The sequence below is a fragment of the Lithobates pipiens genome, unplaced genomic scaffold (assembly GCF_037356315.1).
Source record: "Lithobates pipiens isolate NorthernLeopardFrog02 unplaced genomic scaffold, aLitPip1_a1.2 Scaffold_8, whole genome shotgun sequence".
Taxonomy (NCBI): Eukaryota; Metazoa; Chordata; class Amphibia; order Anura; family Ranidae; genus Lithobates; species Lithobates pipiens.
The window spans coordinates 138166089-138187675 of NW_027507903.1; the positions used below are offsets into that span (position 1 = coordinate 138166089).

Sequence of the window (21587 nt, forward strand, 5' to 3'; positions counted from 1 at the left end):
GAATGCTAGCAGCTACCTTGCTGCAGTGCCAACTGATGCAGACCCTGCAGTGGCAGGACCAGCTGAAGAGGCTGCAGCTCGGCCGTCTGTCGGCGTGATGATGTCTCTCGAAAATGCCTGTGCTGGATTGCCCTCCCAAAATGCAAGAGATCTACGGCAAAAATACCTGGATTCTTTTGTGGGAAGAGGGACAGTGGCTTGGCAGCAAATTGTAGCTGATCATGAATAATATATTTCTTAGATCATAAACTCCTAATTAATTGGAACTACTGTTGTCTGTGTTTCTTATTTGTCTAATATGTTCACAATCACAAATGTGCTTTATTTTTGCCACTTGCTCCAATAGTGCAAATGTACCTTATATGCTACATGAGGTGACAATATCTTCTTCAGCTAACTATTATGGTGTGCTGTGGGTCTGCTACACACACACACAATGTTTTTGTTCTTAATGGATCTAATGCATGAACCTCAAAAACATTATGCCTTTTCAACTCGTATTGGTATTGAGCTTTGAAATAATAAGCCACACATTGTTTAATAAAAAACAATTTACTCGAAGCACATTCACATGTGCGTTTTAAGGTTTTAAAACAAACCGATATCTTGGTGTATAACATGTATGTTTTGCATTATTTCCCCTTTTTTGGGGCTAAACAGGCATGTTCAAAAACATTAGATACACATCCCAAAATCACAACCTTACAAAGTTCCATTTTGGTAAAGTGAAGGCCAAATGAGACATTAGTATCCCAAGAGTGTGTGGATGTTGCCTTCCTCATATGGGGTGATCTCACCCCTTTAAAAGGCAAAATTTGAAGCCACGTAAACGTAGAGGCATATCAATTAAATTACCCTTATGACCCCATGCCACAAATGTGTGTAGTTCCAAACCATTTTTTAAAAAAACCCACAAAACGCACAGTGTGCTAGCTCCCATCATGGGGTATCAATGGACGTGTTTTACGGGTGCAACCCCTTCCTCTGAGCTTCTTTAATTATGAGGAAGAGGATGCACTCCCAAAAATCATCCATTGATACCCAGTGATGGTAGATAGCACATGTTGACACACTTTGTGTTTTGTGACTTTTGTCAAACTAGATGTATGGAAATAAACACATTTTAGGCATGGGATCATGAGGGAAATAAGAACGTTATGGCACAATTTGGAAGCATCTTCAAATTTTGGGTTTTATATTCTTCAAAACACCGAAAAATTACAATTCACATTAGTTAGGGCAGTGTTTCCCAACTCGCCTCCTCAAGATGCAAACCCAGGCCATGTTTTCTATACTTGTAGAATTTGGCACAGGTGATGTTGACATTTTCAATGTTAGTAATTCACACAGTCATTTCAGATTGAGGAAAATACAGAAAACAGGACCCGGCGGTTCACCTAGAGGAGTGGAGTGGAGAAACACGAGTTCAGACACTACATTTTCTCATTTTAAACGTCCTAAAAACATGGTAAATATTCAAAGTGCAAACAGGAGCCAACAAGTGGAACAAGAAACTTCCGAACAGGCACCTCTAGCCATGTCTACACTGGCAAGGCTGCATTAATGGGTACTGATGAGGCAGGCAGCAACCAGAAAGTGTTCTTTCCCCCTTAAAGTGGTTGTAAACCCTTACAACACACTTTGACCTACAGGTAAGCCTAGATTAAGGCTTACCTGTAGGTCCAAGAAATATCTCCTAAACCTATACGGTTTAGAAGATATTTGCCCGAAGACAGGCACCGCTGTCTACGGCGTGCAGGTGCACTGAGCGCGGCATCGTCAACGACGAAGATGCCGCGCGTGTCGGCTCCCGTGCGCATGCGCGGGAGTGACGTCATCACGGCTTCGCCGAATGACAGTGGCGGAGCTGCGAGACCCCACCGAGAAGATGGATGCGCCGGACTACAGGGGACAGCGGTGACTTCGCTGGCTCCTGTGTCAGGTAAGTGACACATAATGGGCTACTATGCGATGCATAGTAGTCCATTATGCTTAGCCTTTGCAGGGAATGAAAGAGGAAGTAAACCCATCAGGGTTTACTTCCTCTTTAAGTTCTACCCTAAGCCCATGGCCTTTGGCCAAACTAAAATCAACCCTGTTGGTGGCTAAATGAGTGTGTTTGAAGTTGTCGCTTATGTTTTTGGTGGGAAGATGGCCCTGTTGCTTCCCCTGTTGGGGCCCGAGCGAGGGTAGCCTCCCTTTGCCCCTTTTGGTGGCTTGACTGTTGCCTCATTTTTTGGTGCCTCCCTGTTGAAAAAAGAGAAAAAAAGTAGGTACAAAAATAAAGAAAAGTACAAAAACAGAACCAAATAAGAATGTTGATATCTGCTTTCCATTTTACTTCATCTTTAAAATAAAATTCAGACAAAGATTATAGAAAACATTATATATAATTCTTTCAAGCTATTTGGAGAAAGTACATATACAGACAGCTAATTTATACATATCCATATTGGTTAGATACAAATCTTGCTTACTTTTTTTGATGATCTTATTTATGGACTCCATCTGGTCTTGGTGACGATGTTTGAGATCAGATCATCGTTTTCTGATTTGGTCCTTTGTTCGTGTCACCGAAAATTTGTCCTGCAAAACAGTGATGACCTTCTCCAAAATGCCGTCCTTTTGGTTGTTGGGCCTTTCATAATTGCGCAGCTTGCAGTTGTAGTGGTGCTTCTCGAGGATGTGCAATTATGAAATCTCATCCTTTCTCATGGGGGTTGCATTGTGCCTCCTATAAGCTACACCACCACAGGGGTGCCTGGAATCCGCCAAATCCGCCATGTTGTCCCTCCTGAATGTTCTGCCGTATGTGTATAATGCAGAAGAGAGATGGTCACGCCCCAGTGTCATGACGCACTGAGAGCAGAGTTTCACGCATGCGCAGTGTATATAATGCCATAGCGCACGGTCAATGGAACGGCCATAGGAATGATCTTGGAGTGGAGGACGAACGATCGCCATTGCCAAGACGCAAAAGGAGCCATAAAACGAAGAAACAATGGGACATTTGGGCATAGATGGTTAGTGGCCTATAGTGCTTATATTTTTGGCCTAGATTGGGAGCATCTTATGAGTTAAACCAGACATAATGTTTTGTCTTGTGTTCTGTCTTACAGGCATCGTATCATCATGGATAAATTTACCTTGCCATATTTTTTGCCCCAGTTCATTGACCTGTACCGGGAGCTGTCCTGTCTCTGGATGGACTCACAGAGATCAGGAGCATCCGCAGATGAGCTATATGTCCCCAGGCTGTGGTATTACAACAGCCTGCGGTTTTTGTCCGACCAGAACCCAGGCCATCACTGTCTACACTAAGTTCGATGTCTGGTGAGGCCACAGCTCTAGAGGTCCACCCAGGTCGAGCTGCACAGGAAGAAGATGTGGAGGAGCCCAGCTTCACCCCGGTATATGATGATAACTAGACATTATTGTTAAAATATTTCTGCCTTTCCATATCAATAGACAGTAGTGAGCAAAAATGATTTGTACAAGAATAAAAATTGCTGGGGTCAGAATGATAGTCTTTTCTATTCAATTTGCAACAGTGAGGAGAGCAAAATTGTGTGTGATTGATGACCAAACCCTAAAAATATTCTAATTATGTCCCATTTTTATACACAGGAAAGTGTCAGTCAGTAGAAGCCAGCCGCCAGATGGACTCCCGATCCCTTCCCTATGCTTCCTCCTGCTAAAAGGGCCAGGAAGAGCAGGAATCTTGACGAGGACATAGCTGCCTTCCTCAGCCAGGCCAATACCGCCCTGAGGACAGACCCAGATGAGGCTGAGGAATTTGCCGCCCTGACTGCCAATAAATTAAGGCAGATGGATGGTGAGCAAAGGAGCAGGTGTGAGGAACTAATCCTGCAGCTCCTCAACAAGGGGGTGAGGGGACAAAGAGATGAAACCACACACATTTCTGATTTTGTGGCCCCACATCCACCACCTCAACAGCCACCCCCCCCAACACAGCCACCCCCCACCACAGCAGCATGGTGGTCAGTGTCAATACCAGCCACAAGACCCCCAACAAGGCCACTGGACTGGGGATTTTCTACCCTTCACAACTTAATAATTTTTTTGTTTTATTTTGGTTGAATAATTATTTGGTATATTTTCTATATTGTTTTATGCACAGAATTCACTTTTTGGTTAAGTTCTTTGTATTTGGATGGCAGATAGCCAAATATTATTCTCCATTCTTCATTTTTTTTTTATTGTGCAGAAAACAAATAAAACCAATTGAATTATAGATGCTATGTGTTTTACTTCAAATGACGGTTTGGGAGTAGGCAGTTACATTTAAAAAAATACAAGGTAAAATTAACAAGGGACACGAACATAGTTGTATCTTTGAGCTTAAAAACTAGGGGATAATGGTGTTGTGGTAACTTGACCCAAAAAAAAAAAAAGAAGCATAATAATATTATTCTTAACATCACTAGAAAAAGAAAAAGCCTTTGAAAATACGTTTGGCAGAACTCCATCAGCATTACCAGCAAAGCAGCTTCATTATTATCACATTAAAGAAGAGAATTGTGCGGTGCATTTCTAGATTTCATCATTTGCACATTATGAATGTTAATTCTCCATTACGACTGCTAGTTTACAAGACCGACCACTTCCGGCTCGTCCTTGCTTCCGAGCATGCGTGTTTGTACTTTGGACTGTTGTGTGACAGACTTGTGTACACATGTTGTCCGCAGAAATTTACTAGCTATCCAACATTTGTCAGCGGAAAGTTGCCTAACAATTGTCTGATAGAGGGTACTAACGGTCGGATTTTAGGCAAACAGTCTGCCATCACACAATTCCTGGATGAAAATCCAATCATGTGTACGAGGCTTGAATGACCAGGCCATTTTTTGTGATGCGCTACTGCGACACTTTAACTGACAATTGCACAGTCGTGGGACGCTGTACCCAAACAAAATTGATGTCCTTTTTTTCCCACAGATAGAACTTTCTTTTGGTGGTATTTGCTAACCTGTGCGGTTTTTATTTTTTGTGCGACAATTTTGAAAAAAATATGTTTTTTACTTTTTGCTATAATAAATATCCCCCAAAAATAAAATGTGTATTTTTGGACATATTTGTGGTACAAAAAAAAAACGCAATAAGTGTATATTTATTGGTTTGCGCAAAAGTTATAGCGTCTACAAAATAGGGGATATATTTATGGCATTTTTATTTATTATTTTTTTACTAGTGATTGTGGCGATCTGCGTTTTTTATTGGTACTACGTCATTGCGGCGGACAGATCTGACACTTTTTTGGGACCATTGACATTTATACAGCAATCAGAGCTAAAAATAGCCACTGATTACTGTATAAATGTCATTGGCAGGGAAGGGGTTAACACTAGGGGGCGATCCAGGGGTTAAATGTGTTACCTAGGGAGTGTTTCTAACTGTGGGGGGGGGGGGGGTGTGACTGCCTGGGGGAGGAAACTGATTGTTGTTCCTAAGCATTAGGAACAACTGATCAGTCTCCTTACTGCTGACATAACAGAGATCTGTGTATTTACATTCACAGACCTCCGTTCTGTTTATCTCAGGACCAATCACGGGGGGTCCGCTCCACCGTCGCCCCCTAGTACTCTTAAATTAGCTGACGTACAGCTATGATGGCTTGCCCAGGAGAGCCCACCTGCCGCAGTATAACTGTCTGATCTGGAACCAGTTAAAGTGACACTTAACCCTCCCTGGGAAAGGGCGGTGGGACCTATAGAGGACGAGGAATGGGCGGAAGCTCTGGAATTTTGTAAAGCGGTTTCGCCAAAACTCTCAGACATGCTGACCCAAATTTCCATAATCCATCAAGCGTACCTCACTCCCCTCAGGATAGCCAGATACAGAAACTCCCAGTCCACTTTGTGCCAAATGTGTGGAAGGGAGACGGGCACATTTATTCACTTATTGTGGTCATGCCCCACAATACAGGGACTCTGGACACAGATAGTGAGATTCCTCGATGACAACATGGGCTCCCCAGCCACGCTTGACCCAAAAATGTGCCTTTTAGGACTCTTACCAGACTTGACCGATAGGTACACAAAGACATTTCTACAAGAGACGCTACCCTGTTTCCCCTAAAATAAGACCTACCCTGAAAAGAAGACCTACAAGGACTTTAACTAGGGCTTATTTAGGGGGTAGGGCTTTTATTGCAGCTATCACCGACAATCACACTAGGTCTTATTTTAGGGGAAACAGGGTATTTATGTCCACCGAGCATTGCAGACTGGAAAGCCGAAATAAACAACATCCTCCCATATAAAAAAAATGATATACACCAATAGAGGTTGTCCTGAGAAATACTATAAAAATTTGGGATAGGTGGCTGCAGGAGTCAGACACTTGTTCATAACCTAACTCTCGCACCACACACGGGAAATTACGAAAATAAACAAAATAAAAAACCGGAAGTGATATAATGTGTTGTAATGCATTTGTATTTTCAGACGACAACTGTACTGATTAAACGAAAATTGTACGATCTGGTATCGTACGAGAAAAAATGTATTTCTTGTCCGATCAGATAATATGGATGAACTGTCATGATTGGCTCTTGAAAGCTGTGTACTAACGATCTGATTATCGTACAATTGCTTCAAAAACTGTATTTTTCGTAGATTTTCGGATCATGTTTACGGGCCATAAGTTACGATCATGTGCACTGCTCTATGCAGGAATTTTTTTCTAAAAAAATAGGAGCAGGAACTCTTCCTTTCCAAGTCACCCCTTGTCTCTACCCCTTACCCACCCCCTGCACCATTCCCTGGTTCCACCCCCTATCCGCCTCCCAGTATGGCCCCTTTTAGAGAATACAGAACAAAGCAACAATTGTGGTAATAAGTAATTTATATGGAATTTGTTCATGATAACAAGAAAGTCATTAAAAAGGATCTCAAGCAGCCAGCAACAATGGACCACCTGCAACAAAATACCTCCTCCCTCAGAAATAAAATATCCCCAGCGGCAATAACAGATCTCTTTGCAGCCAGCAACAATAGACCCCCCAGCAACAATAGATCGCGTGCAGAGAAATACCCCCCTCCCCCAGTGAACAAAAGACCATCAGCAGCAACAACAGATTTTGCTGCAGCCAGCATCACTACATGCCTCCCAGCTACAACTAACCCCCAGCAACATAAGACCCCCCCAACAACAGTAGATCCCCCACCAGCAGGAATAGACCTCCTTAACAACAAAAGGCTCCCCCGCCCCACATAAATAGACCCCCTACAGCAACAATAGATCCTCCCAGCAGCTACCATCAATAGACCCTGAACTCCTTGCTATTACATACATTAAGTGCTGGAGTTGCTGGAACTCCACTCCCTGTGTTCCTGCTGAAAAAAGCCCTAGTTGTATGCACACTACAAATCCTAAATTCCATAGTCCCTAGTCTATACAGTGGGACCTAGGGTTGCCTCCTATTTGGAATCATGTGTCCGGGTTTCAAACTACGTGAAACCCGGACACATTATTTAGACTAGGCTATGGCTTCCTAGCAGGGTTGCTGGTTGCAGTTGTCGAAGCCGAGAGTGTCTGTTACACTCTCTTTCACACTGCACAGAGCCAGCACAACAACCCCCCCCCCCCCCCCCCAAACACACACACAGACGGGAGGGGAGAGAGGGCTTGATCTGCTCCTCTTCCTCCCGCCCCTATCCCTCTGTGTCTGACCACATTCCAGTCCCTGACACCGTGCCTCAGAAAAGGGAAGTGGGGGCCGGAAATTTGAAGTCCAGCAGCCTCAGATACATCTGGATGAGAGGTGCTGACTGCCAAGGAGTGAGTGAGCTCACCATCTATCCCTGTCTGTAACTGAAGTCTCCTCCCTTCTCTCTCCTGCCTCTGAATGAATACACTAAGCTAATTCAGGGTTCTCAGAGCACCCCTTACATCAGAGTTCCCCTTTACACCAGAGGCCACAGTGTCCCCCCCCCCCCCCCTTACACCAGAGTCCTCTCCATGCATCAGAGTTCTCAGTGTTTCCCCTTAAATCAGGGTTTCCAGAGCATCCCTTATGTCAGAGTCCCCAGAGTTCTCCCTTACATCAGAGTCTGCAGAGTCCCCTCTTACAATGTAAGATAACTCTGCAAGTGGATTCAGATGTAAAAGGGGAACTCTGTGGACTCTGATGTAAAGGGGATTCTTGTGATTAATTTCATATGATTAGAAATGTTAGTTTATTGTAAAATATATGTATTGTTTATACTATAAAAAAATATTCTATGCACCGCTAAAGTGTTCTGGTTTGACTTGAAGAAAAGGTGGCAACCTTAGTGGGACCATGAAGAACAAATGTAGTCATTCTCTAACAACAAATCAGATCACAGCAATAAAAAGGAATCTGAAAAAGGCTAAGAGCCTTTGAGTTTGGAATATGTACTTACTTTTTTTTTAAACAGAGTGTATTTATTGTCCCTTGCAAATGAATGTATAATGAAAGATACAGATGCTGCCGTTGCTGACCTTTTATTTAAAATGCTGGTTGCCAGGCTGTAATGCTGATGTTTTGGTTCACTACTTTCTGAATCACTGACCTCAAACAAGTATGCAGATCAGGAAGGGAAGAACTTTTCATGTACATCTTTCAATCATTGACTTAAAAGTATTGCTCCACAAGGGTCAGTATGTCAGCCAAGCAACTAGCATTTTCAGTAGGAGAAGTGCTGCATATTCCAATAATGACACGTTTCCTTAAAGTGGAAGTAAGGTTGAAGAAAACTCTGCAAGGTAAATTCATAAAGTCATAATGTGCTAGTATCCAATGCATACTAGCACATTATGAAAAACATACCTTGAAACTAAGCCCTCCAGCAGCGTGCTGTCACCGCTGACAGGACTTCCATCTTCACCCAGGCTTCCTTCCAACCCTTTCAGTGGCCAAGCCGTGATGACATCACTCCGGAACATGCGCGTGGAAGTAACTCTCTATGGCACAGGGCTCTGAAGAAACAGCATGGGTATGCCGATCATTGAGAGCGCATGCGCTGGTGATGTCACCGGCTGCAGGGATACAAAATATCTCCTAAATGGTGCAAGTTTACTAGATACTCCTTATACCTACAGGAAAGCCTTATTATAACCTTACCTGTGGGTAAAAGTGTCCATGGGGGACTTTACTACCACTTTAGCCTTGGTTCACATTGATGCGATTTGGCATGCGATTTGAAATGTCAAATCGCATGCCAAATTGACGGCAATGGCAGTGTCCGAATCAGTAAGAAGCTGCATTTGCGGCGCCGCATCGATTCCCAAAAGTAGTTTCTGTACTACTTTTGGCAATTTTGGGGTGCGATTTCCATTGACATCTGTGCAAAGATGTCTCTGAAGTCGCCCCTGAAGTCGGGACTGACATGCGGGAATGAAATTGTGTGACTTCAGCTGAACTTGCACGATTTCATTCCCGAAGTCAGTGTGAACCTAGGCTTAAAGTGTTTGGTATCTCAAAACTTCATATTCCTGATATGTGCCTGCTGTACCATGTACTTGTATGCAAAAGTATCCTGTTCTCTTTGTTTTGTTTCCTTTATGTGAAATCCCTGGTGTTCCTGACAGTCCCTCTGCTCTCCTAATAAAAACGGACCACACTAAGAAGCAGAGCACAACGTGGTCAGTTCTCTAGCTAAGCTGGGAACTCAGCATGTCTCCTCCAATGATCGGACTTACAACCCCCCCCCCCCCCCCACTGCACAGCTACCCCCCTGTTTCCCCAAAAATAAGACCTAGTGTGATTGCTGGTGTTGGCTGCAACATAAGCCCTACCCCCCCAAATAAGCCCTACCCTGTTTCCCCGAAAATAAGCCCTACCCTGAAAATAAGGCCTACAAGGACTTTAACTAGGGCTTATTTGGGGGGGTAGGGCTTATATTGCAGCCATCACGGACAATCACACTATGTCTTATTTTTGGGGAAACAGGGTATTCACTGGGAAGCTCAGAGTTCTGCTGCTTCTCCTCCCACCAGCTCCTATGCAGCTGAGGACAGAGGGAATATGATCACTTAGAAAAAAGGGAAAACGTATTTATAATGTTTTTTTTATAATTTTTTTTTTTTTATATCTATACAAAAATGTTTTGCATTTCATTTCTATTTTAAACTTACAATCACTTTAAGACCAGCAGCAGAACATCATGATGTATTTGTGAAATGTTTCTACACATACTATGCTAATTAAACCATTGCTGTAATAACAGTTGCCATATACTAAATATTCTTATACAGTTCTAGGTTTAGTGAAAATGCTCTATGATTGCTGGATTTCTTGAAATATTGAATATTAAATTATACACAGACTATAATAATTTTATTGAATTCCTACCTCCTTCCTGTTGATAAACTTAATTACTTATATTAGGTTAAGATAAATATTGTCAAGCTACCCTTGTATTGAAGGAACATTATTTTTCATGGGTCAACCACATCATAGACTCTTCTGATTCGTTACATAATAGCTGTGTGGCTGAAGCAGTTAAATGTGTGAAAGGAGTGTCTACAAGTGGCGGTGGGATGGAGCATGTGAGAGTCGCAGAGGTGCTTTGTACAGATGTCATGACATCCAACACAAAGACTACATCGCAGGCTTCTTCTGCAGCATCATCAAGGTATTGTATATTCTAACTATTCATTAGAACACGCTTTCACTTTAAATGACACTTTACTATCATTTAGATATGTGGCAAGCCCTGGAAAAGAACTTTATTTTACTCTAAATGTTATAGTTCAGACTAGACGGTACTTTAGGTATCATGCTTTTCTTCTTTGGATAACAAAACCTCAATACACCCATAGGAACGGAAGAGCACTTTAAATGACATAACATGAAATATATGCAGATCAGCTGAAGAAAGTGCGCCAACTTTAATCATTCTTTATTGAGACTAGTATCTGCTGTGTCCTTTCTGTGGATTGTAGCATTATTTAATAGTACTGCACATAATACTGCAACATAAGTCTTACCAGCAACCATGAGTAAAAATAAACTCAACTGTGGGCTATTTTATTTTTTTCAATAATTTGTAGCAAATACAGATGCAGGTTTTTTTTTTTTTTTATACACGCAAAATACAAATAGTTGCATAGCCCCTACTGCTGGAGAGACATATACACAAGTTAGAAACTTAGGCCAGCCATAGACGGTGCAACTTTGTTTCCTGCAACCTTGATTTCACCATTAACACAGTCAATGTTGATGAAGAATCCCTCTTGTGGAGCTATTGTGTTCTCCTGGCAGGGGGGAAAACACAGGGATTATTTGCATGTAAGTTCTGACATGCTGGTTGTACCCAAGTTTCATAGTTAGTAAGGTTGAATAAAGATACCAGTCCATCCAGTTCAACCTGAGTGAGTGTCTACAATTGTCCCTATCCCTGTACATTGCACACTCACATCAGTCCCTACCCTCAAGGAGCCCACAATCCAAGGTCCCCATTCATATACTAGGGCCAATTTTGGACAGAAGCCAATTAACCTACCTGCATGTCTTTGGATTGTGGGAGGAAACCGACGTACCCGGAGGAAACCCACACAGGCACAGGGAGAACATGCAACCTCCAGGCAGGTAGTGTCGTGGTTGGGATTCGAACCAGCGACCTTTCTTACTGCTAGGTGAGAGTGCTAACTACTACACCACTGTGCTGCCCTCGATTAATCAATTTTGGCACATTCAGCCTGGCCATACATGGTTCAGCAAGTGATTCAAATTGTCTAAGGCTTGCTTTAGAGCAGGGGTAGGCAACCTTGGCCCTCCAGCTGTGGTGAAACTAAAAATCCCATCATGCCTCTGCCTCTAGGAATCATGCCTGTGATTGTCAGGGTCTTGCAATGTCTCATGGGACTTGTAGTTTCAAAACAGCTGGAGGGCCAAGGTTGCCTACCCCTGCTTTAGAGAAACCTATTAGTAAAAATGTTCTTTGACTTGACTTCTTTGTTCAGTGAAATGCAATTGGCTGTGGGTTACTGCCCTTGCATATCTTAGTTCCTCTCTCTGTTACATTGCTAAATGAAACCTGTTTGAGGTGGTCATTGCTAATCTTCTGAAAATACTAGTTGCTGGCAGTGGCGGCTGGTGCTCAAAAATTTTGTTGGGGCGCAAACAAACTGAAAAATTCTGAACAAAAAATCAATTGTAGCCTCACTGTTCCCATCAAATGCAGCCACTGTGCCCATCATATGCAGCCACTGTGCCCATCAAATGCAGCCTCACTGTGGCCCCCTCCCCACTCGCTGTCTGACCAGCACTTACTCCATTTTGGTGGTGGGTCAGGCAGTGGGTGATGGCAGCCAGCTGTGGGACAGGCAGCGGTCAGGCGATGGCTCCTGTTTCCCCCATGCTTCCAGCGCGTCTCCTCTTCCCTTCTGCTAGGCATCCAATAGGATCACCTGTGCCTTCAGCCAATCAGATGATGATATTAGACCTGCGCTTCAGTTTCGGCTGAGAGGCGGCTCAGTGTTAGAAAAGCAAATATTCATTACTTTTTTAACACACCTAGGTGGGCTCCGAGCGCAATGCTCTGCGCTCCAAGTCCACCTTATTTGAAGCCTATTAGAGCTGCTGTAATAGGGGGTGGCCATGGCAGCCATGGATAGATTCATGCTATGCATGAATCTATCCATTCTACATATAGGGAGGGGGCGTGATAGAGAGGGCAGCTGGCCCATGCACCCTTAATGGACGGGCCGCCCCTGGTTGCTGCTTGTCCAATGGCATCAGTACATTGAATAAAGCTGGCCATAGATGGTTCAGTAGGAACCTGCCAAGATTCGAGCCATGTATGGACACGCTGAATGTACCCAATTTGATAAACCAGCTTGTTTGATTTTACATGTTGCAATAGCCGCTAGCAATAATCACTGTTTTCCTGGAGTGGGTGGCTGTCCCCAATGGATCCTCAGTAGGGATTCACCCATCAACACTGACTGTGTTGATGGGGGAACCAAGCTGTTTTCTTTCCTGCAATTTGTGTGTGGTTGCAGGAAAGTATGTCGCTTGCCTATGGCCAGCCTACCTGTCCTGAAACAAAAATACACATCAGATGTTTTGATTTTACTTCAGCGACGCTTGATGCATACTTGTCCCAAGTCATTCACCCAATGTATGCCAATCATATGATCAGTATGACAGTCAGGCATATAGCATTTTTAGAAGCAGATCAGCAGTGGCAGTCTCAATGTTTTTCTCAGTACAAACTTCACAGTTTTGTAATACTAATATTATTATTCTGTAGCATTGCACATGCTTTTTTTTTTTTCAAATTTTTTTTTTTAAATGATGTATTCCTCTGTCAGTGACGTAATGTGTCTGTGAGGCTTCCTGATCCGCTTACAAAGGGTTTAAATCTGGGTCTTTTTTTCCATTGTATGTGTTTTTACCATTAAAAGAAAAAAAATGCAGGTTGTTTAATTTAGGCTGAATGGATTAGCACTTCTTTATGGGCTATCTCCCTGTGTCCAATGTCAACTAGAGGATTGTAGTGATATAGAGATCCAATGGGCCAGTTAGCATGTAACCTTGTTGACCTCTCCAATGCTGGTCACCTGTGGTCTCCAAATTGTGGCACTATGCAGCTCTTTGCTTGCCTTTAGCTGGCCCTCGAGGCACTATTCCCTCCACTGATACATGACACTATTCCTCCCACTGACACCCACAATAGGGCACCATTTCTCCCACTAAAACCAGCAATGGGGCACTATTCCTCCAACTGATGCCAATGATGGGACACTATTCCTCCCACTGATGCCAATGATGGGACACTATTCCTCCCACTGATGCCAATTATGGGACACTGTTCCTCCCACTAAAACCAACAATGAAGCAGTATTGCTCCCACTGATACCAATGATGGGACACTATTCCTCCCACTGACACCAACAAGGGGGCACTGAGGGTTATTGATGAAAGGCAACTTTGCATTATAGGTGCACTGCAAGTGCATTTGGAAATAAACTGAAAGTGCACTTGGAAGTGCAGTCACTGTAGATCTGAGGGGAAGTTCTGAAATGAAGGGAATCTCTGCTGATTTTATCATCCAATCATGTGCAAGCTAAAATACTGTTTTTTATTTTCCTTGCATGTCCCCCTCGGATCTACAGTGACTGCACCTGAAAGTGCGCTTTCAGTGCACTTGTAGTGCAAAGTGGATTTGCCTTTTGTAAATAACCCCCACTGTTTCTCCCACTGATACCAATGATATGGCATTGTTTACTCCCAGGGTATTTTCTACTCACACATAGTCCAGCTCCCCCAAAGTCTGAAGGATAGTAAACTGGCCCTTTGTTTGGAAAGTTTAGAGACCCCTGCTGTACACAAAGCAGCACCTCCTGCATTCTTCTGAAACTACCTTCTTGATTTCCTTTGCTAAAGCACACCAAGGCAGCAGCTACATCAAAGATTTCCTTTACACAAGAGAATCTGCTCCACTATTTAAAGTGACACTGTGGTTTAGAAAAAAAAAATCTATTCAAGTACATATCCTTAAAGCGGAGTTCCGCCCCCACGCATGAAAAAAAAAAAAAAGTCAGCAGCTACTCTGCTGACTTAATAATAGGACACTTACCTATCCTTGAATCCAGCGATGTCGGCACCCCAGCCGATGTTCCCATCAGCTCTCAGATGCTGCCGCCACGATAGCCTTTAACCACTTAAGCCCCGGACCAATTTGCAGCCAAAGGACCAAGCCCCTTTTTGTGATTCGGCACTGCGTCGCTTTAACTGACAATTGCGCGGTCGTGCGACGTGGCTCCCAAACAAAATTGGCGTACTTTTTCCCCCAGAAATAGAGCTTTCTTTTGGTGGTATTTGATCACCCCTGCTGTTTTTGTTTTTTGCGCTATAAACAAAAATAGAGCAACAATTTTGAAAAAAATGCAATATCTTTTACTTTTTGCTATAATAAATATCCTCAAAAAATATATAAAAAACATTTTTGTCCTCAGTTTAGGCCGATACATATTCTTCTACATATTTTTGGTAAAAAAAAAACACAATTAGCGATTATTGATTGGTTTGCGCAAAAGTTATAGCGTTTACAAAATAGGGCATAGTTTTATAGCATTTTTATTATTTTTTTTTTTTACTAGTAATGGCGGCGATCAGCAATTTTTATTGTGACTGCAACATTATGGCGGACACATCGGACATTTTTGACAAATTTTTGGAACCATTGTCATTTATACAGCAATCAGTGCTATTTAAATGCACTGATTCCTGTGTAAATGACACTGGCAGTGAAGGAGTTAACCACTAGGGGCAGTGTAGGTGTTATGCATGACGTTATGTGTTTTTTTTATTGTAGGGGGGCGTGGCCTGGCACGTGACATCACTGATCGTCCTTCCCTATAAAAGGGAAGAGATGATCGGTGACAACCACACAGGGAAGCATGGGGAGAGGTTTGTTTACACAGACCTTTCCTCGTTCTTCAGATCTGTGACCCGATCACAGCTTATAAAGCAACGTACAGGTACATGCTTGTGCCCAGCCGTGCCATCCTGCCGACGTACATATCGGCGGTCCTTAAGCGGTTAAGGGAACCCGGCAGTCGCCTTGGGTTTCACAGTCTATTCCCTGCTGTGCATGTGCGAAGCACGCTTTGCTCTCCAACTGCCCCAGCGGCAGGGAAAGGAGGAGGACGGGGCCGAACTTTGGATGTACCTTGCCGCAGCGAGGTTCGATGGAAGTGGGGATGGGTGCCTGTCAAAAACAGGTACCTGCTCCCCCCGGAAGGTGCCAAATGTGGCACTGGAGGAGGGAGGAGACAGATAAGTGGAGCTTCCACTTTTGGGTGGAACTCCACTTTTAAAGTGGTTGTAAAGCCTTAAAAAAGGAAGTAAACCCTGATGGGTGTTACTTCCTCTTTGCTTCCCTGCAAAGGTAAAGCATAATGGGCTACTATGCATTGCATAGTAGCCCATTATGTGACACTTACCTGCAGGAGAAGCCCACAATGTCCCCGTCTTCCTCGCTAGTAGCGAGCGTCCATTCTTCCCCCTCTTCCCCCTCTTCCTTCCGGGGCCTCAAACCCCGGCTCTGTGACTGGCTGGAGTCGCATATGCATTGGGAGCCGCCTTTAACGCCATGACCCGTGCTATAAATGACACAGCGTGCCCTTTCTAACTCCGGCGCATGCGTAGAAGAAATCGCTGTACGGCGATTTGCAAATATCTCCTAGACCGTGCAGGGTTTACAACCACTTTAAGCTCCACACAAACACGGGCAGAATGCCGGGAGACATTTGTTGGTTAAAATAACAAGGGCTGACATTCTGCCCGTGTGAATGTCGGTCTGTCTGACAGAAGCCAGCTGTTTGGCTGGCTTCTGTCGGACGTGCATGCTGGAAAACTAGCAGCTGACTGACTCCCAATCAGTGCTCTCAGCCAATGGCAGAGAATGCTGATCATAGTATTCTGGTAGGGGGCAGTCAGAACACAACAGCTCAGGAGGGGGAGGAAATCGCTGAACTAACCTTGCATGGGGTTTTTTATAGTGTGTGCCCAGCTTTAAGGTTTTTCACCTTAAAGTGGTTGTAAAGTCAGGTTTTTTTTATCTTAATGCACTCTATACATTAAGATAAAAAGCCTTCTGTGTGTAGCAGCCCCCCTCAGCCCCCCTAATACTTACCTGAACCCATCTCGATCCAGCGATGTTGCACAAGAGATGCGGCTGCCAGGGACTCTCCCTCCTCACTGGCCAAGACAGCAGCGAATCGCCATTGGCTCCCGCTGCTGTCAATCAAAGTCAGTCAGCCAATGAGATGAGAGAAATGGCAGGGCCAAGCCACGGCTCCGTGTCTTAATGGACACACAGAGCAGTGGCTCAGCTAGGGTGCTCCCATAGCAAGCTGCAGGAGGAAGGGGCCAGAAGCGCTGGCGAGGGACATGAGAAGAGGAGGATCTGGGCTGCTCTGTGCAAAACCACTGCACAGAGCAGGTAAGTATAACATATTTGTTATTTAAAAAAAAAAAGACTTTAGTATCACTTTAATATAAAAATATTCCTTCTATTGCTCTCAGCTTTCCTGAAATCTCCCAATTCCTTTTTTTTTTTTTGTGATTTGACTTCCTGTTAGGGGGTAGCTATGTTCATTCCATGGTCCCACTATATGTAGGAACACAGTCACTCTCTCTTGCTCAACCCTGAGATGGACTAAGAACTATGGACTAGCGGATTTGTAGCGTGCCTAGAGCACATGTACATGATCACAACTTTTCTCATTTCAACAAATGGAAACCAAGAGAAAAAGGAAAGATTCTGGAGCTCATTGAGGATGTTACAAGGTGACATAAAAACACAGTAATGAATTATTTATTAATTTTTTTTTTTTTTTTTTTTATAAAATGAGGATATTGTTTAATATTACTTTAAATTGATTGTAAAGTCTCAGGTTTTTTTCTATTAAAATAACAAATGTTATACTTACCTGCTCTATGCAGTGATTTTTGCACAGAGCAGCCCGGATCCTACTCTTCTTGGGTCCCTGGCTGAAGCTCTGGGCCCCTCCCTCCTGTTAAGTGCCCCCACAGCAAGCAGCTAGCTATGGGGGCACCGAGCCAAGCTGCAGCGCCGTGTTTCCATTTAGACACAGAGCTGTGGTTTAGCCCTGCCCCCTCTCTCTCTCCTGATTGGCTGAGTTTAATTGACAGCAGCCAATGGTGCCACTGCTGTGTCTCAGCCAATCAGGAGGGAGAGTCCTAATGGTCGAGGAATTAGTGGACATCGGTGGATAGAGAGGGGCTAAGGTAAGTATTAGGGGGGGCTGTGAGGGGGCTGCTGCACACTTACGTTTTTTTATCTTATTGCATAGAATGCAGTAAGATAAAAAACCTTCTGACTTTACAACCCCTTTAATTTTTTTTTCATTAAAATGTTTCTGTGTTTTTGTCCTTTTTTGTAATATCCTCTGTGAGTTCCAGAACCTGTCTTTCCCCCCTCACTAACCACTTCACTACTGGGAACTTATACCCTCTTCCTGCCCAGACCAATTTTCAGCGCTATCACACTTTGAATGCCAATTACTAGGTCATGCAACACTATACCAAAAAAAATCTTTTATTATAATTTTTTTCACACAAATAGAGCTTTATTTTTTTCGAGCTTTCTTTCTTTTTTTACACAGCCTGGCCACATAGAGTCGTTCAGCATACAGGGGGCACCATTGTTTTAGGAGCATAAATTACACATAATATTTCCTAACGACCTATCACACTTTTGATGGCCCTGGATCACCAGGAAAATGGAATTAACCACAAAATGACCCCATTTTGGAAAGAAAACACCCCTATGTATATTCTATGAGGAATAATGAGTCTTTTGAACATGTCATTTTCCCCCCCAAGTTTTTGGAAAATGTGGAAAGAAAATAAAACCCTTTTTTTTTTTTTACATAAAGTTCTCAATTCATAAGATATTTCTAACACATAGCATGTACATAGCAAAAACTACACCCCAAAATACATTCTGCTACTCGTCCTGAGTGTGGTGATACCACATGTGTGAGACTTTTACACAGCCTAGCCAAATACAGATGCCCAACATGCAGGGAGCACCATCAGGTGTTCTAGGAGCATAAAGTACACATCTAATTTCATTCCTACCTATCACAGTTTTGAAGGCTCTGGAGCACCAGGACAGTGGAATTACCCACAAAATTACCCCATTTTGGAAAGAAAACACCCTAACGTATATTCTATGAGGCATGAACTGCAGATAGGTACTCAGGTACTCTGATGGGCTGCAGATAGGTACTTGTGTACTCTGATGGGCTGCAGATAGGTTGTTGGGTACTCAAATTGGCTGGAGACAGGTACTCAGGTACTCTTGATGCACTGCAGATAGGTACCCTGGTAGTCTGGGCTGGAGACAGGTACTTGGGTACTCTGGGCTGGAGGCAGGTACTTGGGTAATCTGGGCTGGAGACAGGTACTTAGGTACTCTGGTGGGCTGCAGATAGGTACTTGGGTACTCTGGCAGGCTGCAGATAGATACTCGGGTACTCTGATGATCTGCAGATAGGTACTCAGGGCTGGGGATAGGTACTCGGGTACTCTGATGGGCTGGTGACAGGTACTCAAGTACTCTAATGGGCTGGTGACAGGTACTCGGGTACTCTGAGGGGTTGCAACAGGTACCCAAGTACTTTGATACCCAGGTACTTTGGTGGCAGGTCCTCTTTATTACTGGGGGAAATCAGTGTGTATTGGTATGTACTGTAGCTGTTACCGCAATCTCCTCCTCACACAGGATCGGTGTATGAGGTGGAGAACCCGGTACCAGCTAGTTACCACCGCTTGTTTATATTTTGTGACTGGCTGTGATTGGACACAGCCGGTCATGTGGTAAAGAGTCAATTTCATTGACTCTTTGGTAAGGAGTCAATTTCATTGACTCTTTGATAAGGAGTCAATTTCATTGACTCTTTACCCTTGTTTGGGGATGGGTTGTGTCAGAGTGACACGACTCACCCCCGATTGCCCTCTGTGTGGCGTGCACAAGGACAGTGCATGTGACCAGCTGGCTGTGATTGGACAAAGCCAATCACATGGAAAAAAGTCATTTTATTTGGCTCTTTACACTGATCGGGGATGGGCTGTGTCCCGAGGGGGAGCGAGAGAGCGGCAAGAACAGGCGGACGTCATATGACTCCCGCCCGGAGGGAGAGTGCTCCTGCCGGCCTAATTTCCCTATATGCTGGTAAGGAAGTGGTTAATTGGAACAAGCAGTGTTTGTTAGTTGTGGTCATGCACACTGCTCAATACACACTACAAATCATATAGTCCATAGTCCCTAGTCCGTCTCAGGAGCAAGCAGTAGATGGTGGTTGTGTTCTTACATACAGTGGAATCATGGAGAATGCATTTAGGTACTTGCATATAAATATTTAATCAGATAGGTGTCATTTTAACTTCTACTGTAAATTACATTACGTGTGAGTAAATACTAATATACAGCATGTAATGTATCTGTCATGGATATAAATGGAACTGCATTTCAAATGCCCTAAAGTATAACTTAAGGATTTTTTTTTTTAGTTTTGGATGTAGTGGAGAGGGATTAGAACACCAGCAAAGTTTTTAGTGCTGTCTGTGCCTCAGATAGGGGGATTCATTCCCTCCATTTGTCATGATTACTATTATCAACAAAAGTGAAAGTAAAAGTAAAACCCTCATTTTAGGTTGTCCTCAGAAGGCTCTATGTACACTAGCAGCTCTTAAACTTAAGTTTAGGAGCATTTGGCATTTTTTTTCCAAAGCTCCATAAAGACATAAAAACCTATGTGTCAATGTACACAATGTTGGGCTGCAATTTTGCCATGTTTTGAGTTTTCCTGCGGCTGTAGAAATCTTCCAGTTGGAACACTGGATCTGCTGACCCTGGTGAAACCCAGGGCTTCCCTCACTCTGGAGGGATTTTTTCTTACTTCCTGCTTTGGCTATGGGGCAGGTGGTGAAGGGAAATCTCACTAATAGAGTACAGATTGTAAAAATACAACTGAGGCTATAATGCCACGTACACACGACCGGACTTTTCGAGGGACAAGGTCAAACAGACTTTCGATGGAGTTCTGACTGAGTTCTGACAGAGTTCTGACGGACTTTCCGAATGAACGGACTTGGCCATACACAATCACACCAAAGTCCGACGGATTTGAACGTGATGACGTACGACTGGACTAGAATAAGGAAGTTCATAGCCAATAGCCAATAGCTGCCCTCGCATCGGTTTTTGTCCGTCGGACTAGCATACACACGAGCAGATTTCTCGGTAGGAACTGGGTCCGGCAGAGTTCTGGCGGAAAAATTTGAAACATGTTCCATTTCTAAAGTCTGTCAGACTTTTGCAAATCAAAAGTCCGCTGCAGCCCTCACACGATCGAATGGTCTGCCGGAATTGTTCCGTCGGACTTTTGATGTTGAAAAGTCTGGTCGTGTGTACGCGGCATAACCCTACCTTACACTATCCAAAATAGAAAACATTTTGTCTCTGGGGAATGTATAGGGGTTTTGGACATATTTTCCTTATTTATTATGGTCACAACAAAAACAAATAATATTTCTATGAATGCATACTAATATTACGTAGTCTTCTATCCATCCAGCAGGTAGAGTTCTAGTTTTTTTCACATCTGAAACATTGTAACACTCCTACCTATTTTGAAAGAAACCCATGGCTTAACCCTAATATTCATTGCCTAGAACTTGGGGGTTGTCAACACAAACTCTTCCTCTTCGCAGATGACAGCCTTGTCTTTATGACCTCTCCACTAATTTCTACCCAGCCTTGTCCTCCCTGCCATCATTCTCTGTTTGGTTAGCAGCAGGCCTGATTTGAAAATATGGATAGGGGATATTACTGCACTAATTCAATTAATGAAGAAAAATTAAGAGTTGCTACATAAGAATGTGACAAAAATTCAATGCAAGATCAGTGAAAAATGTAGCACTAAAAATATAAAACAATAAACATTAAACAATATATCAAGTATTGTGTGTAAATAATAAAAACTTTGTGATAAAAAATTTAAAATATAATGAATATAAAACAGAACATGTATATAATGAGTAGAAACACAGGTGA

The 21587-nt window shown here is 43.3% G+C and overlaps 1 protein-coding gene across 1 annotated transcript in view; it reads left to right on the forward strand.

The window, feature by feature from the left end:
• The first annotated feature begins 10527 nt into the window (after nt 1-10527).
• PRKCQ (protein kinase C theta) overlaps nt 10528-21587 on the forward strand; it is a 147606-nt gene continuing 136546 nt past the window's right edge. Inside the window, exon 1 of the mRNA XM_077473015.1 lies at nt 10528-10622. Coding sequence (XP_077329141.1) covers nt 10528-10622 — 95 coding nt within the window. The remainder of the gene's footprint in view (nt 10623-21587) is intronic.